Source organism: Rhipicephalus microplus, chromosome 7 (genome assembly GCF_043290135.1).
Source record: "Rhipicephalus microplus isolate Deutch F79 chromosome 7, USDA_Rmic, whole genome shotgun sequence".
Lineage (NCBI taxonomy): Eukaryota > Metazoa > Arthropoda > Arachnida > Ixodida > Ixodidae > Rhipicephalus > Rhipicephalus microplus.
The window spans coordinates 64,720,925-64,745,269 of NC_134706.1; the positions used below are offsets into that span (position 1 = coordinate 64,720,925).

General features: G+C 45.1%; 2 protein-coding genes across 2 annotated transcripts; one reads left to right on the top strand and one right to left on the bottom strand.

The window, feature by feature from the left end:
* Positions 1 to 4,736: 4,736 nt before the first annotated feature.
* On the bottom strand, positions 4,737 to 5,869 carry LOC119179897 (ATP synthase mitochondrial F1 complex assembly factor 1). The gene has a single exon (XM_037431013.2). The coding sequence runs from the start codon at positions 5,724 to 5,726 to the stop codon at positions 4,773 to 4,775; it is 954 nt and encodes a 317-aa protein (XP_037286910.2). The 5' UTR covers positions 5,727 to 5,869; the 3' UTR covers positions 4,737 to 4,772.
* Positions 5,870 to 6,314: 445 nt separating this feature from the next.
* Positions 6,315 to 18,334, top strand: LOC142767487 (ATP-dependent RNA helicase DDX51-like). Its single transcript, XM_075869221.1, has 2 exons — positions 6,315 to 6,485; positions 13,880 to 18,334. The coding sequence occupies exons 1-2, from the start codon at positions 6,460 to 6,462 to the stop codon at positions 16,125 to 16,127; spliced, it is 2,274 nt and encodes a 757-aa protein (XP_075725336.1). The 5' UTR covers positions 6,315 to 6,459; the 3' UTR covers positions 16,128 to 18,334.
* Positions 18,335 to 24,345: the final 6,011 nt, after the last annotated feature.

Consider the following 24,345-nt stretch of genomic DNA (forward strand, 5'->3'; position numbering starts at 1 on the left):
ATGCTGTGCAGTTTAATCAAGATCACTGAAGAAATAAACAAAAAAATGTCTAAAACCAGTCTGCCCCCTTAAACCAATGCAAGATCTTGTGGGGGAGATAGCCGGCGTGATCAATCTTCCTCAACATACGCATATCTGCAAAATATTAACAGCAATACTAGCTTGGAAGGTATTTTACAGCAATTTCAACATTTGAATATTCAAGGTATTGACACCACCTAAAGAGGGACCCTTGGGGACCCCCTTACTTTTCTCGCGTCACCACGCTGCAATCAGTAAAACAAGTTGTGATTACTTAGGCACCATTTTTTCTTTGCCGCGTTTGTTCCAGCAGTTCATACTTCTCGGCGGCTGGTTGCGAGTGCGTGGCTGTGGTGCATGCGTTGAAAGTTTTGTGTTTGGCCACAATGCTGTCCCGTTTCCTATTCAAAAGAAATGGTTGATGCAGACTGTGCGGAAGTGCTTCACAGTTCTGTGTGCTGACGTGGTTGAGAACTGCACACGCTAGGTGGCGACGATTGCACCCAACAAGCAATCGGCAACTATGATGCTCGCCGCATCTGCCACCAGGTATGCATTCTACTCTCTGCTCCCCCTTCTACATCCCGCTTATTCCTTTGGGCTCCAGCCCATGAGTCGCTGAGCGGAAACGCACAGGTGCACACATTCGCCCAAGATCTTAGCTGCCGAGCCCAGTGTAGGGTTCACTGTGCCGCTTCCCCTGACACAAATATGTCGCACGACGCACTACTGACCACGTATACAGACATCCTACAGTACTACCGGCTCGAAAGATGCGTATACCCTCCTGCACACCATGATTTAACAAGACCCAAGGCCCAAACTACAGACCGGCAGCTTCCCACACCCGCTCCTATACAGTAGAACTTTCGTGGAACAGATAGCGCCAAGGTGCAAGCATTGCTCATATCCGGCAACACTCATACAGATAGTGTGGACGTGCACGCATTACAACACGAACACCCCAGAGTCGTGGCAGTCCCTCTTGCGTGCCTCCGAGCCAGAAGACCAATGCTGGCTCATCCAGTGCACGGTGGAGGCTGCGGTACTCCTCTGCAATAGCGCAACCAGTCTGTACTGGTCCCCTCCATTTTTTTTTTTTCTGGGAGAAATAAATATATCACCACCACCGGCGGTTAGTAGTTTTAGAGTTCTCGAACAGTAACTGGTCGATAATCAAAGGCTCGTAATTCATTATCTGTTGCGTGTTCCAGCAAACGATGAGCTGTGTCACGACTAACAGGCCCTTAGCAACACATTGCAGGTAAAAAACTCGAGGCCAAAGTTTTTGTGTCAGTACCCTTTTCAATATTTAATTATGTGCTGTTTACAATTAATGACTGAAACTTGGTCAAAACAACCCATTGCTACATAATATTGAGTACCTCGAAATTATGCTATGTGAATTTTTCCCACCTGTAGACAGTGCGTGACAATTTGTGCATGAAAGGGGCATGCCTTGGTGCAGAGTTCAAATGTTTAACCAGGACAAGCTTTTCAACAAGTTGAGAGAGAAAAAATAAATGTTTTTATTTGAGAAGATAGCTAAGCAGAGGGGTCCTTAGCTCGGAAGGCTTGGTTGATTCCAAGCATGTTCTCAAGTATTCGGCCACTATGGCATGTCTATATATACTGGCAGTCTGTAATGATTCACGACTCTGTTGACGAAAAAGCCACGGCCGCTTGCTTGGCTCGCAATGAATTTCCTCTGAGATCAATGTGGTTCTGTGACAGTCTTTATTCACAATTGCAGTGGAAGCTTTCTTTGCGACATACTATCTGTACAGATTTCCTTTACACCTTTATGCTGCTAATGGGCAGGCAATTTCTTCTCTCTTTGCACGAATTCAGGTGGGAAAAGCGGTTGGTTACAAAAAAACGTTCTCTGACAATTACAATAATGCGAAGTCTGAGCACAGCTTCATGTTGGGTAAAGACCAGCTGTACTCGGAAGTTTTGCCTTTTCGCAACATCCCACTATGCCATCACTCATCTTCCTGCATTTAAGTTGGGTACCCGCTACACATCTGTAAGGTATTATGTGCGCTACCTTGATGACGCATGTGGCCGACGACCACGAAGAATTATGGCCGAGCACTTTGCAGTGGGTGGAAAGCATTAAACCACACACTCATGCATTCGGCATTGTGTGGCCACTGGTTGTTAGTTTATTCTGTCACGCTCTAGGTTATCATACATAGGTCAACGCGATTTCTTGCTCGAAATAGCGCCCCTATACAGTCTTTTTGCAAATGATCGCACTTGAAGAACCAGTGTGGCTCTGTGGTAGAATGCCACGCGGAGAGACCAGGTTCAATTACCATTCAATCTTGAGTATTCTTTCCTCATTTTCATTTTTTCATTTCTATTGGTTACACCGACGGCGACGTTGCTCAACGCAGGAACAGGCACCTAAGCTATGCCTAGTCCTAATGGTCCAGAATGCTTGAGAATGTTTCCTCAAGAGCATCCTTGCATTCCTTTGCTTTGAATGCTTCAATGTCCTTCAGGAAAACCGGAGCAGGTTTTTTGGGAAGCACAAAAAAGATGCGCTTCCCTTTTTCTTGAGGCATTTTAGCACGGCCAAGATCAGCAAGTACCTTGCAGTCCACAATTTCAGTTGAGTGTTACTTTTCTTCTTTTTTGAAACAAGAGACTGTTTAAATGGCTGCTTTTGATATGCACCATTGCTTACCTAACTGTCTTTTCATTTTTGTTATTTAACGTTGCACACAAGTGTGGTATGGTATTTCCTGAAGCAAGATAACTGTTGCATAGCTCTGAAAAAAATTAACTGCAAGATTACCAAGAGATGCGAGTGTGTCAGTAAGGCCCGTATTCACAAACTAACCCCATGCTTACCACGCGTTTTCCTTCTCGGTTTTAAATCTTTATTGCACTTGATGAAAAAAGTAGGCCGGTGTTCTCGAAGCGATCTTGTCATCCTTTACCCTGGCACCATTTTTGTCCTCTTGTAACGCATGTAGAGAGTACAAAAACTTGAGGAAGACGTGAGGTGAGGCCAAGGTTGGTTTGTGAATACGGGTCTTATAAGAAACCCTCGTACCTATCAGCCGTATTACTAACTGCGATACAAACGCTGAAAAACTTTTGAAGGGTGTTCACCGCATAGGACAGAAGGGAAATCCAGGGCCACAGACAGCTTCCCAAATTCCCTTTTGTATGTCTGTGCAAGTGTTCACATGTGTACATAACATTAAAAATATAGAATTCTTTTTTTTTTTTTTTTGGAAGGCTGGAGGCCAGGGTTTCTTCACCCTCGCCGGACTTAAGGAGCACAAGAATTACAACAGCTTGAGTCGCTTACTTGGGATTACTTTGATGATTTAAAATGCACACATAAATGTATGCAATTACGCATGAGGTGAAACTATTTGTCTAGGAGAAGCCCGATCAGACACTCCAAAGGGGTGTCTGCCATGCTCGGCAGCAGGATTTTCTCTCGGGGGGGGGGGGGGGGGGGGTGCAAGCCGGTGTTGTACCACGACTGGGTGAGGAGGAGAGCACTAGTGTGGCTTTGGTGAGGGCAAGTGCCGCAGAGGCTTGAAGAGGGCAAGTGCCCCTTTTGTACCACCCTGTCGACGCCCGTGAGTCCGCCGCAGTTTCTGGCCGCGCCAACGTTGGTACTGGAAGACCGTGGCCCTCTGCCCGTTCGCAGGCCACCTTGACTGCCGACAACTGGACTGAGAGCTTGCAGCTTTCAAGAAATCTCTCCCAGTCCTGCACTGAACTTTGCGCCACGTTAACACTGGGCACTGCCACAGCATGTGAGCAAGTATGCGATTTATGGCCGCCTATGTTCCTCCTTTAAGAATTCTCGATTGGAGAGTTGCAACATCGCTTGTAATTTTATCAGCTCACAAGCAGCACCTGCAAGCTCACATCCCTTGGCTAAAATGACAACAGAGAGCCGCCAAATATACCGCATCTACACTTGGGCTTAGCTTGCCACAGATTTAAGACAGCATGTTGCGACGGTTTCGTGAGAACTACGACACATTGCGGAAACTTCCTGGCCTGAATTCGCTTTCAGAACCATGCCATTATTGCTAGCTGTTTGAACATTCTACGTTGCAGGCTGTGGCTATCTCTCATCACACTTGTGAACTACGGGGGTGACCAGAGCTTTACAAAAAAATAGCGCAAACTGTACCTCAAGTGACAAACACGCACATTGTTTGTTTTGGTGATGCCCTGTGCATACAAATGTAATAGATACCACCGGGTTTAGGCAAATGCGTGACTGCGCTTCCTGCACATCCCATTGCTACTACAGCAGAAGAGGCAAGCTGACATACATGCCTCACAAAAAATAAATCGTGTGGTTTGTCAAAATTAGTCATTTCATTCAACTTTTACTCACAATTCGATGGATGCCAAAGACGGTTATGGTGGCCCATAAGTGTAACACTTATGGCACACAAATATGAATGTGGCACTGCCTTTCGGTCACGCGGTGATGCAATCTTGAATCAAAGGCGTGCACGCGAAGGATGCAGGGGGGGGGGGGGGGGGGACGGCCCTCTACATTGACATAATAGGGGTGGGGCACGCTGCAATAAGCCACCCCCCACCCCCCTTCCGGGGAACCCTGCACACGCTTGCGTTTGCAAATGTTGTTGCGGTGGTTCGCTCGCCACAGAAATGTGCGCCGACTTCACGAAGGCGCACACTATAATCACGAAATCTACGCGTTCAATTGTCTCTACGAAAGTTCTGCAGAATTCCTTTCAACGCTGCCTAACCGAAGAACCTTCCTGTTCCTGCGTCACCGACGACTCGAACTCCCTGATAAGGGCCTCGTGGTTGAAAGAGCGCGACTCGCGGTTGAAGTTCCACAGGAGAAGCTTCTTCTTCAGCTCGTTCCCACCGTAGTAGAGCTGGAGCTGATTGACCAAACACTGCGCTTCCGTGGGACCGATAACCTTGGCGTCGTACTCTCCGCTCATCAGAACAACCGACAAGTCATCCTTCGAGGCGAGCTGAGTCCAGTAGTGGAGTGCAAGGCAAGCCGGTGCTTCGCTGCCGTGCCTTTGGTAACTAGCCAAAGGAGTCATGTGACACTGATCGCCTAAAAACTGGGACAGTACGAACTCGTAGCCTCCGGCTTTCCTGGGAAGAGGGTAGAGGAACACGGGATAGTCCCTAACCCGTTCCCGTATCGTTTCGTAGGTGGAACTAGGGATCACCGCGCAGACCGCGTCTCTGCCGGAATGCAGTTGTTTCCAGGCCTCTGTGATCTCAGAGACGGAGTTGCACCGGGAGCGAAGCTCCCGTATCGCCTCTGCGTCGAACTTCGAAGGCCTCACGTAGCTCGGTTCTGGGTGCAACGACTTCGCGTCCCTGCTAGTTGCGTTCACCACACCGCTGTGCTCGGACCCTGTTTCGTTCGTCGTCGCAGCCTTTCGAGGCGTCGTCGACGCCGTCTCCTCCGGCTGGCGATGACGTCTTTTGAGCGCGTCGGGATCTCGACGCTCCAGTTCTCGAATCTTGTCGGCGTACTTGTTGTAGAACGGGTTGCTCGCGAACGCAGGCGAAGCGTCGGAATCGCTGCTCAATGGTCTTGCCGGTGTCCTGGTTCGTGGTGCGGCAGGTACGGTTCTCGGTTCACCGACGTTTCGATTTGAGGCGCTGCGGCCGAGACGTTGCAGTGCAAGTCGCCATGCTGGCCTGAAGAGCGTCATCGCGACGAAAATAAAATGACGGCTCACGTTAGATTGGAACGCCGATGAACGCTACTTACGTTGTGTTCAAAAGAACACAGCGAATGTGCCGGTAACAGCAGACAGCCGTCCACAGGCTGCACGACGGACGTCGTAATTTTAACGCGCCAGCTCGTCTTGGCTAGGTTGCAATTGGACGTACGATGGTCTGAACAACGCCTACTCTAGTTGTAAATTACTAATGTTACATTCCAAATTTCAAATATTGAATTTAAAATTAAATAAAGCGCATTCATTTCACACTTTCAAGTTTGTTTTTAAGGACCTCAAATGTTCTTGTTGCAAACCGGGCTCAGCTGGCATGTCAGATTACAACAACGTTGTTTACAAGCACAATTGACTCCTACCGAATGCGTTCACGTAGAAATCGATATGCGGCAGAACTCAAGATCGTTCCTATTTAATTTTTTCAGAAACCGGTCGTAACGTTTCATTTAACATTGTGGCCTCTGATACTCAATTGCAATCACGGAGGCTAGGCAATTTATTTGTTATCATCATCACCGTTCAATTTTGGACTTGTGGATAGGACTGGCTTGTGAGCCGGATTACACAGCCGTTCCCACCATCTTCGCCGCATGTGCATGCGTTGAAGCACAACTTGCGCAATCTGTGTGCAGTCGGTGCACGTTATGTAGCGCGAGTATCTACAGAACTTTCTGCTGGTAAACAAGTCAACGTTCCTACTTGCAACATGGAGAAACTATACGTTGTAAGCAGGTGAGTCATCCTGGCTGGTAATGGTGTTGGCTTTTCATTGAAAGCGAATTGTCTCGTCCGAGCACGTGCGATTTTTGTTTGAAAGCTCTGTCGCATAGGACAACGAACTTGTCCGTACTGAAGCAGTAGCATTACAGATGTTAATAACAAGCTTAGAAATGTTTAATTGAACTTTTCCTAGTATATCGGCCCACATGTGGACCCTTATATCTCCAGGCGTTAGCAAAGTTCTAACGATGTATTCGGAACTTTTTTTTTTACTGTGGTATATTTAACTAATATGGTCATGTTATACCTTGCAAACCATTATTGGCTCGTATGCAATCTTTAGGCTGCAAGCATTTCCCGAACTGCTCGTTGAATACGATTTCCCTTTCTAAACAGTAGCAGCTTTGGTGGTCACTTGGATACAAAGATAAATGAAAAAAAAAAAAGAAAATGTTTGAAGGAAGTTGCTTTGAAAGGGACAAACTGCTTTATTACACGGCTACATTCAAAGAAACCAAATATATGAACTCGACCATTAAGCACGAGCGTGAAAGTAAACAGCACTGTTCACCTTCTTACGGGGTCGTCATGCCTTTCGGACCTCATTTATGACTGCTTGCTGGGTACCGTAATGTTCAGTTTCAATGCTGGTCAATGTGCAACACCTGTAATAACTAGTGTCATGGTGCGATTTAAAATTCTTTTGTAGCATTGCATAGGACTATGCTGCCACCCTTAACATTATGCAGGCATACTTTGACTGCCTCAAGCATCCGAACTTATTGTAGTGTTTTCTAAGGCTTTCAACCGAAGCGCATTAAAAATTAGTGTTAAGTCATCCGTATCCATTGACAGTAACTGTTACCATTTCTGTAACCAGGCATGCTTCTAATTTTGGGAGTGTTAAATATTGTGAGTTTGTCGTAGATGTGTTGCACTGCTGGGCTTATATCGGAGTCACATGGGCACTTTTGTTCGCGATCAGGGTGATCCAAATCGGTTTTATTGACCGCGATGAACTTTATGGATTGACCGCGATGAACTTTATGGCCGCTGCTACACTGCACAAGCTAATCCGGTTCAAGCTTGGATCAGATGAAATGCACCAGGTGTCACTTTTGTGCCGTAAAACATCTTTATAACTACCTTGTTACTTTTATAGATTTCCCTTAAAAAATTAGCGACTCCATCTTCCACACCTAGTGTGTCCAGTATTCCTCACAAATCCTCTTGAACCACGCCATCGTACGCTCTCTTGATATCCAACAAATCTAATTCGACTGTTTGGGCTAGAGCTTGCCAAGGCAGGTGACAAGTCACCCTGGAAAAAAAGACACAAGCCCAAGAGTTGGTGGGATGAGGAAGTTAAGAGAGCCATAGCAAAACGTCGGGAAGCCTCTAGGGAACACAGACATGCTAAGCAGCGGGGTGAGCCGACAGATGATGTTAAAAAAAAAAAGAGAAATCTTTCTAAGCTGTAGAAGGGATGCATCCCTTCTGATTAATGAAAAGATCAGAAGAAAGGGTGCTCAGTGGCTGGCAGAAGTACATAAAAAGGACAGAAAGGCAGCTATGAAATTTTGGAACCATCTAAACTCCCTAAGAAATGAAACAAGCCTACAACAGAGGTTTATAACTACAGCTCAAGGTGCTAGGCTAGAAGGGGACGAAGCTATTGAATATATCAGAAATAGGGTGACAGAAAAATTTCAACAAAGAAGTGCTTGATGCACCACAATAGACAGGAATGAATCAAGTGGTGCAATGTCTCCAATTTCACAACGAGAGTGGGAAAGGGCTGAGAAGAGGGTTCCAAGTAGTACATCAACAGGCCCAGATGGCATTCCAATTATGCTGATAAAGACATTGGGTCCGAAGTCTAAACAGACTGAGAGAGGCAATGAGCAGAACAATAATCGATGGTGAAGTCCCTGATGGATGGAAACTTAGCAGGATGAGCCTGATCTATAAAGGAAAGGGGGACAAAGCTGACGTAAACAACTGCCGTCCTATAACAGTGACATCAGTGGTCTACAAGCTGGCGATGCAGATTATAAAGGAAAGACTGCAGGCATGGATAGAGGATGAGGGGGTGCTGGGGAAACTGCAGAATGGGCTTCGGAAACATAGGAGGTTGGAAGAAAATCTGTTCTCACTGACGCAGTGCATCGAAATAGCAGAAAAAGAACACAGGCCCCTGTGGCTAGCATTCTTGGATATCAAGGGAGCGTACGATAGCGTGGTTCAAGAGGAATTGTGGGGAATACTGGACACACTAGGTGTGGAAGATGGAGTCACTAATCTTTTAAAGGAAATCTATAAAAGTAACAAGGTAGTTATAAAGTGAAAAAAAAAAAAAAAAACAGGTATCCAAGCCCACTGAGGTGAGACGGGGGCTTAAGCAGGGGTGTCCACTGTCGTCCTTGTAATTGACGAGGTACCTACAAAGTTGTGGGGGTGCTGACACCCCCCCTGTAAAGTTGTCTGCGCCGCATGACGCACGTGTCTCGCCCCAAGGCTTTGTTTCGGTGGTGACCACCGCCGGGCGATAGATGGCGTTGTGTTCACTTTGAGTACCACTGTTGGTAGAGTGGTAGCGCCGGCGGTGGCCCCTGGCGGAAAGCAGGCCTTGGCGGTGGGCGAGCGTTGAGCGAGCCTCTTCTGCGCGTGGCGGCTGCCGCAGACGGTTGTCTGTGGCGTGGGTCCCCGGTGCTCGGCACCGCGGGCTTCGCGCCGGGGTCCCACGTGGAAGGTCAGGCGTTGGCGACGCCGCCTTGGGTATGTGTTAGTGTGTCGGGTGTGTTAGTGTGTGTTTATCATGTTATTGTGTGTTTAGTGTGTCACTGCGTTATGTTGTTTGTTTGGTAGCGTGTTAATTGAAATCGGTGTATCATTCGGCGGACGATATCGTCGTCTAAATTAGTTAATAAATGTATGTATGTTGTGTGCGGCGTACCGACCGCGTCGGCTGTGTCCGTTCACTCCAAGGGCGTGGCGTGGCGAGGCGCTTGTTCGCCTCGCCGAGACCCCACTAGGTTTAGAGGCCAAATTAGAGGGAAGTGGACTTTGCTTCAACCTTTCTTTCGTCAAACAAGAAAAACTCATTGATCAGGCACTACCAGCATTGATGTACGCAGATGATATAGTGCTAATGGCTGACAACAAGGATAATTTGCAGAAATTGATGGACATCTGCAATAATGTGGGAGATAGGTTAGATTTCAGATTCAGTAAGGAAAAATCAGCAGTCACAATTTTTAATGATAATGAAGGTTGTGAGCTTAGGATACAGGATGTCACGTTAGAGATAACAAATAAATACAAATATCTGGGCGTATGGATAAGCAATGGGACCGAGTACCTAAGGGAACACGAAATATACATGACGACTAAAGGTAACAGGAATGCAGCAGTGATTAAAAATTGGGCACTGTGGAATTACAATAGGTACGATGTTGTGAGAGGAATATGGAAAGGGGTCATGGTTCCTGGGCTGACGTTCGGCAATGCGGTCTTGTGCATGAGATCAGAAGTTCAAGTAAGATTAGAAATTAAGCAACTTGGAATTGGTAGGCTTGCTTTAGGAGCTCACGGGAATACACCAAATTGGGAAGTACAAGGTGATATGGGAAGGACATAATTTGAGGGCAGGGAAGCTAGCAGCCAGATAAAATTTGAGAAGCAATTGAGAGAAATGGGGGAGGAGCGTTGGGCTAGGAAGGTTTTCCACTACTTGTATATGAAGAATTTCGATACAAAATGGAGGAAGCAAACCAGGAAATTGACTGGTAAATACTTAGTAAACAGCAGGTGGCCAAACCAAAAAGAACTATAGGTTAAGAAGAAAGTGGAGGAAACGGAGACTGACATGTGGAGAATTGGCATGATTAAGAAGTCTGCACGAGAGATCTATCGAACTTTTAAGCAGGAAATTGCCAAGGAAAGGGTCTATGATAATACTCGGGGTAGTTCTCTACTGTTTGAGGCCAGGACGGGGGTATTGCGAACCAAGACATATCGGGCCAAATACGAAGGGGTAGACACAGTATGCAGTGCATATGGAGAGGATGAGGAAACTGCCAAACACTTGATAATGTTCTGTTAAGGGCTTCACCCTATAGTTCAGGATGATGGCGCAGAGTTTTTCAAAGCACTGGTGTTTAGGGACTGAGAGGGCAAAGGGTAGAATTAACTAGAAGAAGGTTATCTGATTGGTGGCTAAAGTCAAGGCATGAGTGAAAATTAAACCCTTCACTGCAAAGTACCAGTCCTCAACTTCACTATTTAAAGGGGAAAAAAAAGATAAAACTAGTAGTTAGTTCACTAAGGAAAACGGCTAGGTGGCGTTAGCCGCCGCCCGATCTAAAGGGTACAGCCATATCCATCCATCAATTCATCCATACATGTCGTTGACAAAACTCTGCATATGATATATCAACAAAGCAATTTATTAGCAATATTTGATTCAAGCAAGAACGTCTCGAATGTCAAGAACTTTGCGTGCCACTACAAAAGTAATTTCCTGAGTCCGTCGTTCGGCAGAGTTTTCTTTGAGCTTACCTGTATTGCTGTGCGAGAATCTTAATCTTCACTTTTATTTTTGATGGCACCTGCTCGTAGTTGTCCAGTCGCAGCGAAACGGCGACCTCGTTGTACGCGCCACAGTTTCACTTTTGGCGCCTCAAGTCTCCCAGTTGGTCCTGCCAGCGGTCAATTACTGTAAAGGTCTCTTCATTTGACCACGAAGTGCGCGTACGCTGTGATGTATTCGAAAAGCTGGCGACACGCATTATCAATTTGCTTCGAGGTGCTCCAACTGCTGCGACGGTGCGAGAGTTGAACTTGTCGTCTGCTTATTGTCCGCTTCTCCCATAACTACATGCTGTCAATACGAATCCTATAATATGCATATTCACAAATATTTTTCCAATTCAAACAGTTTAATGTTTCTTTTATAAATAAATATGTAGCTTTAAAGATTTGTTTTTACCTAACTATGCTTGATTTTCTTATTTCTTTTGCTTTCAACATGCTCGGCCAGGGGGTGCAGATGACATGAAATCGCGATCTCTCAGCCAAATTGCGACCCGTGAATCGCGATAGTCTTGATCCCGATTCGGCCTGATCCAAATTAAAGGTGACCGCATAGCTGCATTTAATCCGGATCGTGGTTAATTTGGATTGGAACTGATTGCAATTGAAAATGCTCGTGTTACACCGGTATTAGTTACCTAAGTCAACACTGCTTCAGAAAAATCGCTTCTAAAAAACCGTTGATTTGGTTGTCTAACCAGATTTTAGATTGTAGGCACTGAACACAAGGCACTGATGCAGACCTGCCCCAGGTCTGCATGCGTGCCCGTTCAGTGTCATTGGTTTACTTTGTCCTGATAGGGTCCTTTTGGTGTTAGCATCCACTGCAAGATAAAAGCCCCTCCCAATGATCTCCAATTCACCCTGTCTTACACAAGCTGACTCCTCATTCTTCCTACAAACTTCTGGATTTCATCATTCCATCTAGCTCCCTGCCATCCTCAGTTGTATTTGACATCCCTTCGTATGATCTGCATTGCTCTAAATTGACCACCAGTGAGTTGTCTGTCCTAAGTATTACGTGATGCACCCAAGTCTTATTTTCTGAATAAATGTCTACTAGAATATTGGCTACTCCTGTATGTCCTCTAATCCAGTCTAGAGTCTTCGAACCTCTTATTGTTATGCCTGTTATTTTCATTCAGTCTTGCTAAAGATATAAATATTTGATACAGCCTTTTTTCTAAGCACTATTAGATACCCTGGCAAAATGCTGCAGAAATGTAGGGTGGTGATGTTACGGGCTGGCACACAGAAATGTACCAGCCTGCATTTAATTGTCGAAAATATTTTTTAGTCGCATGATCTTACGGACCTAAAAGAGAATAGCTGAGTTTTGTTCAGCGAAACAGAGTGTTTGAAATCACAGGAAACAAAAAAAAAATTCTTTTTCTTCAAAATACTATCTGCCCTTTGCTCTTAGAGGCATGACAAACTGCATGTGAAAGCAAGGATGGATGGACCCTGTGGGAAGAGGTTGCTGGCAGGCATTGTGGGAACACTTTTATGGAAAGGCACCCATAAAAATACAGGTTGTTAAAGCTCAAGTATGGTCCAAGCTTCCATTCTAACATGGTGTACGACACATGCTCTTTCATGTGTAATGATTGGTGTAGCACACCCACCGTGGTAGCTTGGCTGGTAAGCTGTCAGGCTGTTAAGCTCAGTATCACAGGTTTAATTCGTGGCTACAGCAGCCACATTCTGATGGGGGTGAAATGCACAAACACTCGTGTACTTAGGTATAGGTGGATGTTAAACAACTCTAGCTGGGCAGAATTATTCCAGAACCCCTGGCTGTAGCACACCCCATGATCATTGTGCTTTTTTCTCATAAAACCCCAGCAATTTAATACCTGTTGTTATACAGGGTAAACAAATCATTGGTCTTTAGATTTTCTCATTATTTGTTCTATGAACTTGTCAAAATATCACAAAAGGAAAGTGGCCTTGAATTTGTCTCCTAAAAGTGATATTGCATTCTCTGACATGGAGAGGAGAAAGAAAATGCTGTATTTACGGTAGAAGGAAGTTAACTTATAAATTAAAGAATAGGTTACTGATATATGAAAAACCTATACAGCATTTCATGGCATATACGAGCACAGTTTGTACATACAAGGGGGGGGGGGGCAGAGAAAGAGCAGAAACAGAAAAAAAGGGGGGTGAAAATGCTCAAGTTTTTACAGTTACAGTGACCTGTAAATTTACCATGCATGAAATTGGATGATACAGGTGCGCTCTTGCAATGCCAGCATGTTTCTATGTCATGCTCGCTGTGGCGTTGTCCCTTTCATCCACTGTTAACAGACAGGAATGGTCGCAATGAACGTCTAGAGGTATACTATGACTATCACATTAAACATTTACTACGCCTTAGCAAGTGTCACAGTCTAATATGCATAAACACAGCTGGCAAGCTAAAGCAATAGTATCTAGTAAAAATAACACCAGTGCTGTCTCATCATTTCTGTGGCTAAGTTTCCAGTAAGGGAACATTAACTGGTCACTCTTACCATCCTAGTTTAGTTTTGCGTTGACGAATCAGCTATCACAGATTACTTGAAAGGTACATGTCCTACTATAACAGGTTTTCTATAGGAACACATGAAAAAAAATTTCAAATGGGGATAAAAAAATTGCATCATTTGTTCATTATGGTAAGATATGAAGTTCTAGTTCCAGGTTCAAGGCTCTCGAAGCTCAAGCCCTTACAATTCATTATTGTTATTTATGTAACATAATGCCATTTGGCATGCATGTCTACTTTTCATCTTTGTGGTCATTAAGTAGTTGTGTATTTTGTTTTGTAGATTCACCGATGACAACGAGGCACCAGGGCAAAAGATTGACCCGGACAAGCGCCTGCGCAAAATCTTAAAGAAAGCCAAGCGAAAACAAGAAGCAGCACACAGTTCAGCACAAGATGAATGTCAGCCCACAGATTCAGTGGACGTTACACATAAACATAAGCAGAATGATGACAAGAAGAGGGAAATTGATTACAAGAAACTCGCACAGGACGAGACTACGGTGCCGCCTTCTAAGAAGGTCAAGCTGAAGGACTTGGATGACAATGCCGCCTCGGCAGAGCTTTTGTCGGATGTTTCAAAGTTAGAAACGCCAGCAGTTAAAAAGAAAAGCCGGAGGAAGAGAAGCCAACAGCCTCGCGTGCGGCGTAACAGAGGCAATGGGAACTCAAGTGCTGTTGGTGACGAAGGAGTCGGCAATAATCCACTCCATAGAGCGAAAGCCACGGAAAGCCGCAATCATGAGCCTGGATTAGATGACGAGTTACACAGCAGTAAAGTTGAAAGCACAGGAGGTGGTGATTCACCCGGCAGAGTAAAACACACAGCAAGTGACGAGCATGAGCCTGCCTTAGATGATGAGCTGCATGATAGCAAGGTTGAAGGCACAGCAGATGGTGAGGACAAATCTGTGAGAGAGCCTGTTGACACCAGTCTTGGAGAATATTATCCAATTCTAGGTGATGTGCAAGTGAAAAAGCCAGATGCAGTGCATCGAGTTCTACCGGAATGGCTATCTAATCCAGAAATGGTTCCATCGACGGTGAAGAAAGGCAAGAGGCCTGGTAGCATGAAGATAGAACACTTCAGCAGCAGCCTAAGTGCCGAGATGATGTCTATGTTGACTGCAAACCACATACGAAAGCTGTTCCCTGTGCAGGAGAAGGTAGTTCCATGGCTTCTTTCATCAGAGCAGCGGCGTTCGCACCTGCCCCCGCGCGACATTTGTGTTTCTGCACCAACAGGCAGTGGGAAGACTCTTGCATACGTTATACCCATTATAGAAGACCTTAAAGCTCGTGTCGTGCGTGCTGTTCGTGCTGTTGTAGTTCTTCCTGTGAAGGAGCTTGCAGCACAAGTGCATGCTGTATTTTTGCAGTATGTTGGTACAACATCGCTGAATGTGCAATTGGTTACCGGGACGAGAACGTTCGCTGAAGAACAAGGGCTGCTTGTTCGCAAAGGTACCAAGGGCTATGCGAGTTTAGTTGATATTGTAGTGGCTACACCGGGACGCCTCCTTGACCATATACGCAAGACTCCCGGCTTTAACCTGCATCTGCTCAAATACTTCGTGCTAGACGAAGCTGACCGTGTTATTGAGGATGTGCAGACAACATTGATCCCCGAGGTAGAACAGGCCGTTTTCGGTACAGCCAAGAAGAACTGCACTTGTGAAAGCACTGTTCACAACCGGCTGTGCACACATCCATTGACTGTTTGCTGTCTTCAGCATTGCCGAGAGCCTGTGCAAAAGCTGCTCTACTCGGCTACACTGACTCAAGATCCTGATAAACTGCAAAGCCTTATGCTTTTTCAGCCAAAGCTTTTCACAGCCACTGCAACAGTCGGCATGCCAGGCGATGAACAACGGCAGAAAACTTTTGTTGGAAAGTATACTACACCACAGGGGCTTAGCGAATTCTACTACCTCACTCACGATAACAAAAAGCCATTGGCCGTATGGGATCTTGTGGCAAACCACGGTTTCCGGGACACCCTTTGTTTCACTGCTTCCAAGGAGGATGCCCACAGGCTTAGCTTGGTGCTCAAAGAAATGGGTAATGTTCGTGCTGAAGAATTTTCTGCTAAACTGAGCATAGCAGATCGTGCACGAGTGCTGAGAAAGTTCGCGTCTGGCAAACTAGACATCTTAGTCTGCTCTAATGTTCTGGCCAGAGGTCTTGACGTGGCAAATGTGCGCCATGTCATATGCTACGACCCTCCAAAGTTTATCAAGACATATGTGCACAGGGTGGGTAGGACTGCACGTGCTGGTGTTCCAGGCACAGCCGTGACATTTCTGCGGCAAGGTCAGTTGCGGGCCTTCAAGGAGATGCTTTCGTCAGCTGGAAAGACCGACATTCAACCCCTCGATCTTGGCAAAACTGATGAGCTTGAAGAATTGCAAAGCAAGTACCGGGATGCTCTTAAGGCTGTGGAAGCTATTGTGAAGAGCGAACAAGTTGGCCCGGAGAGGAAGAAAAAGTACAACTTTGCTGCCAAGTCTGCATTGACTAATGAGGTGTAATATAAATATGTACCTACTTTATAAACTGTTGCTCTGAAGCCTGTATATATGTGACATAATTGGTATGCAACCTAAATATTTCGATTTAAGAGACTTGGCATTTGTGTCACCATTTACATCTCTTTTTAATTTTGGAGGAATTCTTTTATATTTAATTCCTATTTAGCATAGTAACTTCAGGGGTTTATGTGGCTAAAGGGTGATTCCACGTTAGATCGAACAAAGAATGGCTGGATGACCTCTTGAATTTCTTTCAAAATTTTCTATACTGTTGCTTTATGAGTGAAAAAAAAGAGGTCTGCAATTGGTTTTGCTGTAAATTTTTTTTTGAAGGTTAGTAAATCAATAATGATAAAGAGTTGGAATGCCATGCTTACTTGCTCTGCCATTTTTGTTTTCAAATTTGGTGATGAATTACACAAAATATATTAAAGCTATGTAGCTCCTTTGTTTAGCTAATTATAGGTGTACTTGTACTTACATTCAATTATATTTAGATTCTCTGCGTAGTGTACATTGTTTTATGAATATATAAAATTTGACCTATAAAGATTTTTTTTGCCTAGTTTGCAGGCCTTTATTTCAAAAAGGACCTATGACAGAGGGGTAAAAATTTCGCATTACTTTCTCAGCATGCTTATTTATAAAACTGCCAAAACTTACAGTAATAACACTTATCAATAAAAAGATTTAATGGTGCTAACTTCAAGAAAAGAGCATGCAAGAGAAACTTCTGATGACGATTAAAAAAAATCATGTTTGATATTTTTTATACCTTCCCTACTTATTCTCCTGCACATCAGCTCTCACAATCAATAAAAACATGTTGCATAATATAGTTCCACTTTCAGTTATGGCCAAATTTGATAATTTTTAATATAAAATTGACATTTCAAAAAGAATTGAAATATAATTGACTGCGAGCGCAAGTACGCCTAGCTAAAAGTATGTAGCTTTAATATATTATGTGTAATTCATCGCCGAATACGAAAAACAACATCAGAGCAGGTAAGCATGGCACTCCACCTTTGGTTTACTGTGCTTCCATTTTTTTTTTTTTTCGGCAAAACGAATTGTGGATCTCATCTTTCCACTGATCAAGCAACATTACATAAAATTTTGAGGTCGACCAGCAATGCTTTGCTCAATCTTACGTAGAGTCGCCCTAAAGCACAATGGGATATGCAAAAGGCATAGTGTGACTTTGAGGCATGAATAACTAATGAGTAGAGACCGGATTATAGGCAAAAGCCTGTTTTGTTCCGGGCATTCCTATTGTGCCATTTCGATATATGAGCATGGATGAGAGGTTAAGAAGGGCTTTTATGGTGTTTTTATGGTGCCTATGAATGCCTATTTTCCATATGAGCGCTATTCAAGTCCAAACTTTGTTTTCGAGCGTGGTGTGAAACCGTTATTCATGTAAAAAAAGGCAACATTGACATTTCCAAGCACTATAAAGATTACAAAGACAAAGCTGGCATGCTGCGAGCGATTGGAAGAGGAGTATGAGGAGTGCCGAAGACGCTATTTCTGCAGCCCTAAGTGAAAAAACGTCTCAGCGTCTGCAGGGGAAGGAGGAAAGAGAATTAAGTATAGGGAAAGAAAATAAAAGTGACGTCTATGGCCTAGGACGCGCCGACCGCCTTCTATACAGACGGCCGCCCAGTGCGCTGAAGGAACTGAAGAACCGCCCCGACAAACTTGAGTGTTGAGATGGGAAAGGAAGAGCAGGTTTTTCTGGGCAGCCGCGGGTAGCTGGAGAACGAATGAAAAACCATGGAGGACCACTCACAGGATGCTCTTGTTGATTCAGTGGTGGTGAAGGTTGCCAAATCGTTATACTTTACACAGCGAAGCCCGAGACAGGCGCCGGCATGTTTACAATAAACGGTGTATTTAGCTTACTTTCACCGCGTGCTTGAATACGCTTGTTCCGTAGGAGATCCTTGTCATATGTCTTTAAGTGACAAACATGAAAAAATACAGAACAGGGCTTTAAGGTTTGTCCTAAGCCATTACTCAAAAATGACAGCTGTAACAATTGAAAAATGAAATAGGATGGAAATTACTATTATCACGTCGAATTAAACTGGGTCAAATCTTCTATGTCAAGCTTCTCATGGTAAAACTCGCATTCAAAAATTAATGTACCTAAAGAGTCCTCTTCGCACAATGGCAATAAAGAATTCAATGTGTCGCATCAATTATAATTTTTCTATTAATTCATTTTTTGTGAGTCTCATGGCAGAATGAAATGCCATGAAAAGAGAACAAAGTGTGTTGTGTCAATGAAGGCGTGTTTTCTTTGACATTGTAACCCATCTGCTGCAGCGCCTTCGGATAAAAAATGTGATGTGCATTCGGCTTTGTTTTGAGTGTATTTTACTTTTTAAACATCCCTCTCTAGGTAACATAATAAGTTGCAGTTAGACACTAGTTCTTGCGTGCCCAATGAAAAGCGTTCTACCACGGTGAGTTTTCAAATTGGTTCGCTATGAGCCACCAAAGCATGATGCGAAGAAGCAAGCTTTAATCCCTTGCCTCTCGTCCCGTATAGCCATCGCGAGCCCCATTCCTTCCCTGTTCTCTTCGGTATGGTAACTGGAGAATCGCATGATGCATACGCACCAAGAACAACATGCGTAAGCAAGGTTACGCGCGAATGACGTGCCCTAGCCTACTTGTGCACGTACGCCATCGATGTGTCGTTTCAACGTTCTCTGTTGTGTATTACCCGTTCCTGTGGCAAGGATCAGTCAGTGTGTGTACTTTAGGAAAGTCTGGCGAGGATCATGTATTGTGACCGCGATACACCACGTCGCTCCACTGAGAATGAGGTCGGAGACGATGCACCAAACACAAGCTAAGGGTTGTCAGGGTTGGCGAAGGCACGATCCAAGAACAATGAGAAGACAAACGCGAGCCAAATGGGGTAGTAGTAGTCGTAGTAGTAGCACGATATCGTGGGGGCGCACCACGATATGAATATGTGGGGTGCCGATATGAAAACCACGATATGAATACCACGATATGAATATGAGGGGTGTCGTAGTGGAGGTCTCCACAAATTTTGACCATCTGGTGTTATTTAACGTGCACACGGGCATCTACTTTTACGCCTCCATCTAGATGTGACCGCCGCGACCACAATCGAATCCGCGGCATTCGGGTCAGCAGCGGAGCACCCTATAGCGACTGGTCCACCGAGGCGAACGCGAAACGACGGCCGTTTAGTAAATAGCACCTTGAGACTATTCAAAACAAAAATAAAAAGCTGAGATTCCGTTTGCAAGTTTTATTATTTTTCTCAGCTTTCGTTCATTATACCGATTTTGAAAGGGTAGTGTAAAGACACAGGGAAAAGAAAGGCATAGAGACAAAGAGCGCGTTTTTTTTTTTTCTTAGTCTTAGCGCTTTCCTATCAAAATAATATGAAGTAGCTAGCCCAAACCAAAGTACTCCTCATTCAAGCTACACAACAGAACACACAAATTGCACATGCCAAGTAGAGTAATGTTATGTGTAATGCTCTCAATGAAATACCCTTTAAAATGCAGTATATAATCAGGAAACGGGACACTTTGCGTCTGTTTTTCTAGATATAGCTAACATTTAACGAAGGTCAAATGAAGTGCGTACGGTATGTGACGTCTGCCTACCAATTTCAATGTAAAGGAGCGGCGTTCCTTGCTGTACGTCACTCCCTAGATATTGGGGCGCACGCCTGCGAGAAGGGAAAGTAGCATTCATTAGAAATTGAGCGTTTTTCCGCAACATGTAATTTTGCAAATCTTGACGGGAATGATCCGGAGTGCCCAGCGCACTATTACGCTTTTCGGCTCGAAATGCCCAAACCTAGTAGGGGCCCTTTGAGGTGTTCACCGATGGGAGAGAAATTGGTCCTACGCGATTAGACCTTGCATCCCTCTTTTCTGGAGAATCAGTGGTCTGGTTATTTGCTCCTGCACTGCTCTTCCCAGCCACAACGAAACAAAATAGACCCAGGAGAGTGTTAATTGAATGATGGACACTTGACGCACAATGTTAGACAACGAAATGAAAGACCGCATACTGCGAATCGCGCGGGAAATGCATGCCTATGTTCGATCGTTGGTACCTTTCTGCTATCTTAAACAATATCTTTTTTTTTTTGCTTTTTGCTGTAGATACAATTGACCAATGTCGTCGTTTTTGGGATATTTCAATTTTTCTAGAACTTTACTGTGCCTATAATTTTGATTTTGAGGGCCTAAAACGGTGTTTTACCTGCCCGTTTTTGGAGCCTGAAACACACCTTTTTAGTGCCTAAAAATGCGGCCTCTGGTAATGAGACTCCAGATTCATTTTGACTACCTGAAATTCTGTAATATGCACCTAAAACTAAGTGCACAGGTGTTCTTGCTTTTCATTCTAAAAAAATTTGGTCCCCAAGGCCGAGAATCAACTTTTGCAGCGCAACATATTGACTGCTAAGATTCCATGGCAGCTAGTTTAGCATTTTATTTACTTACATGAGTGTCTGGAGGGGAGTACCAGGTGGTTGACTGCTCTCCCTTCCCAGAAATTTTTAATATTCTTCTGTGTAGTAGCAATAAGTAGACAGCTTGATTAGCACACCTCAAGTCCCGCATGTTCGTGTGAAACAGCCCTCAATATTGCATGTTACACACAAGTAATATTGCCGGTCATGATTTCATGGCAGAGAAAGAAAGGCTACCTGCGTTGGATACCCCCCCGGTTGCACCCTCCTGCAAAAAGTTCTGCGAGTGCCCGTGTTTAATTCAAATAAACAAATGAGCAAGACTAGAAATGAAAGTGGGGAAAAATAACCACCGGCTGTAGGTAGGATACAAATCCATGTCTGCATTTTTCGTGTAAGTGTGATGTTTTCGCCATTGTGTCGCCTGCTAATGCAGTATTGAAAAATTGGATGGGAAACATGGTAGCTCAATGGTAAGATCACGTGCGATATGCAATCCACCTGCGGCCATGTCCTTTTATCCGAGCACTTACATTTCCCTTTTAGATGCGGAGCATCTAATACTCGAGGCTTGTAGTGCGGCGCCGTCCGCAAGCTTCCTCCTCCTTCTTCCACGATCTGTGCATCCCTTCCTCCTCTACACACCGCGCGCGCTTCACTCCTCCACCATCTGTGCACCCTTCCTCCTCTACACACCGCGTGCGCTTCTCCTCTTCACGAACATTCGCTAGCTGTTTAATGTAGCGCGCATGCGCCGTCACGCTTCGAGAACATCGGCAGCTGACGCGCGCGCATGTGCCGTCGCGCTTCGAGAACATCGGCAGCTGACGCGCGCGCATGCGCCGTTGCGCTTCTCCCCCTTCTCGAACATTCGACAGCTGACAGTGCATGCGCCGTCGCGCTGTATATATACTCAAGGTCGGCGCTCGCTCGCTCAGTTGCCGCTCGTCGGTTGGTTTGTACGGCGCGTCGACGTCCAAGGTCGCGGTGAAATGAATTCCAACGAATCCACAAACACAATGATCGACGTCCCTTCGACCAGCGCCGCCCTTTCGCATACGTGTGTACGTGTTCACTCATTTAACACCCCCTCCTACAACCACGTTAACCAATTTAGCCATCGACCAAAGTAAGTCGCAATTTAACACCCCATTTCACAACCACGTTAACCAATTTAGCCATCGACCCAAGTAAGTCGCACTTTAACACCCCGTTAACCAATTATATGCTCCGCATCCTCCTCAGTGTTCCCCCGAGGGAAGCTGCGGCCAATTTTTTTAATCACTTATTTATGTGTATTGTAACGTAGTTGTGACGTGGACGAAGGAAGCAGACTGCAGGTCGAATAATAAACTGCTTAATCGGGCCGGACCTGTGGTCACGTAAAAGGAAAGTGAGATTACAGCCAGACTGGCACTGATAGCGGCTAGCAGAGCGTAGGCCGTCGATCAACTGACAAACGGTGAAGCGTGGCGTCGGAGCATTTCAGCGTTATCGCTAGCGGCCGCATAGGTTCCAGAATAATCTGTAATGACCTCGAAGTGGGCGTTTAACAAAACCATCTACTACAATAGGTGAAAATCGGCAATTACAGGGAACTGTGGAACACGGCGGCTTTCGGTTTGACGCACCACGTGGATTAGCAGCGGCCCGCGCGAATTTGTGTACCGCTTTGTTGAAAAAAGCACCTCTCCGTTTAATGTCAGTGCTTTAGAAGTTTTTTTTTTTTTTTTTTGGTCTCTGCTAACCGTGACTGCGACGATGACAAGCTACGAAAGCCATGAACGGCAAGGAAACTTTTTCGTCGCACCAAAATGATCTGCAATGTTTTTATGCTGCTTGGGAGTACTGCCAGTTTGGTTAGCAGAACAGTCGATACAGACGACAGTTTTCATCGCATACGTTAATGCAGTAAAAAAAAAAACCGTTTTAAAGATCTCGGGGGATGGGGATGACTGTAGCAATGTGCCAAGAATTCATTTCGGTATCGCTGCTTCGGCCGACATTGTCGGTCAATCGGCATGAAGCGCAGCATTTATCGAGCGCGTCGATTTTTTTTTTTTCCTTCAGCGCACTATAAGATGCGCGCTATATAGGCTGCGCGGCACGACAGCAAATAAACAATACTGTCAGACCTGGACCGCGTCGAATAATCGAAACCGTGCGCTTGTTTACCACACTTCTTCCTTTGTGTGCCGTCCTGGCGAACAGTTTGACCAAGACAAATGCAAACGGACTCGTCCAGTGCTTCGTGTACACTTATATTCTTGAGTGGAGGTTTCGCGTTTTTTTCTTTTTTTTGCCATATATATGGGTGCGATGCCCAGCGCTGATCTCATATGGCATGTAGATTTCGCCCGCGCGTTCGCATAATACCTTCGGCGCACCTGCGCGACAATTCATTTTTCGGTATGATATTCACATCAAATTCATGCGTAAGCTTTTTATTAGTGCAGAATACACACGTGCTTGTGATAAAATGGTCTTCGCACATTCTGGCTCCAACGTTCGGTACCCAAAGGCTACCTGTCGCTATGGCTCTCTACACAGCTGCGGCCCACCTCAGTTTTTCTGATTGATTGAGATGTGGGGTTTAACGTCGCAAAACCACCGTATGATTATGAGAGACGCCGTAGTGGAGGGCTCCGGAAATATCGACCACATGGGGTTCTTTAACGTGCACCCAAATCTGTGCACACGGGCCTACAACATTACCGCCTCCATCGGAAATGCAGCCGGGATTCGAACCCGCGACCTGCGGGTCAGCAGCCGAGTACCTTAGCCACCAGACCACCGCGGCGGGGCGAGGAAATAACTAGCAAGTGAGGCGCGTGCACAACGAAGTTTAGACACGCATGCTGATGATGATGATATGTGGGGTTTGATATCCTTAACTTCGGTATGTTCCCTGATCCACTCTGCTCTCTTCTTGTCTCTTAAGGTTACACCTATAATTTTCCTTTCCATCGATCACTGCGTCGTCCTCAATTTTAGCTGAACCCTCTTTGGAAGCCTCCAGGGTTTCTGCTCAGGGGGTAAGTACCGGCAAGATGCAGCTGTTATATACCTTCCTTTTCAGGGTTAGTGGCAAATAACTATTCATGATTTGAGAATGCTTGCCAAATGTGATCCACCCCATCCTTATTCTTCTAGTTACTTCACTATCAAGGTTCGGCTCCACGGTTACTACATATCCTAAATAGACATATTCCTTTACCACTTCCAACAACCCTCCACTATCAGAAAGCACTGTTTTCTGGCGAGACTGTAACACATTGCTTTAGTTTTATGCGTATTAAGTTTCAGGCCTACTATCAGAAAGCACTGTTTTCTGGCGAGACTGTAACACATTGCTTTAGTTTTATGCGTATTAAGTTTCAGGCCTACTTTTCAGCTTTGCGTGCCCAGTTCTATAATCATGAGCTAATCGCAGGTTACTGATATACTCTCCGCTGACTGTTGTCCCTAACTCTTCACAATCGAGGTCTCTGAAAACCTCCTGTAAACACGTGGTGAAAAGCATTGGAGACATCGTGTCTCCTTGCCTTACACCCTTCTTTATTGGGATTCTGTCACTCTATTTATGGAGGATTATAGTGGCTATAGATCCGCTGTAGATTTATTCCAATACATTTATGTAGGGTTCGTCAATGCCCCGATTCCATAATGCCTGCATCACTGCTGATGTCTCGACTGAGTCAAATGCCTTCTCGTAATCTATGAAGGCTATGTGTA

Bases quoted from the DNA above. Each gene is read 5' to 3' on its own strand.
- LOC119179897 (XM_037431013.2), bottom strand. From the start codon at position 5,726: ATGACGCTCTTCAGGCCAGCATGGCGACTTGCACTGCAACGTCTCGGC.
- LOC142767487 (XM_075869221.1), top strand. From the start codon at position 6,460: ATGGAGAAACTATACGTTGTAAGCAG. The intron at 6,486-13,879 runs GTGAGTCATCCT...TTTGTTTTGTAG, and splicing joins AAACTATACGTTGTAAGCAG to ATTCACCGATGACAACGAGG.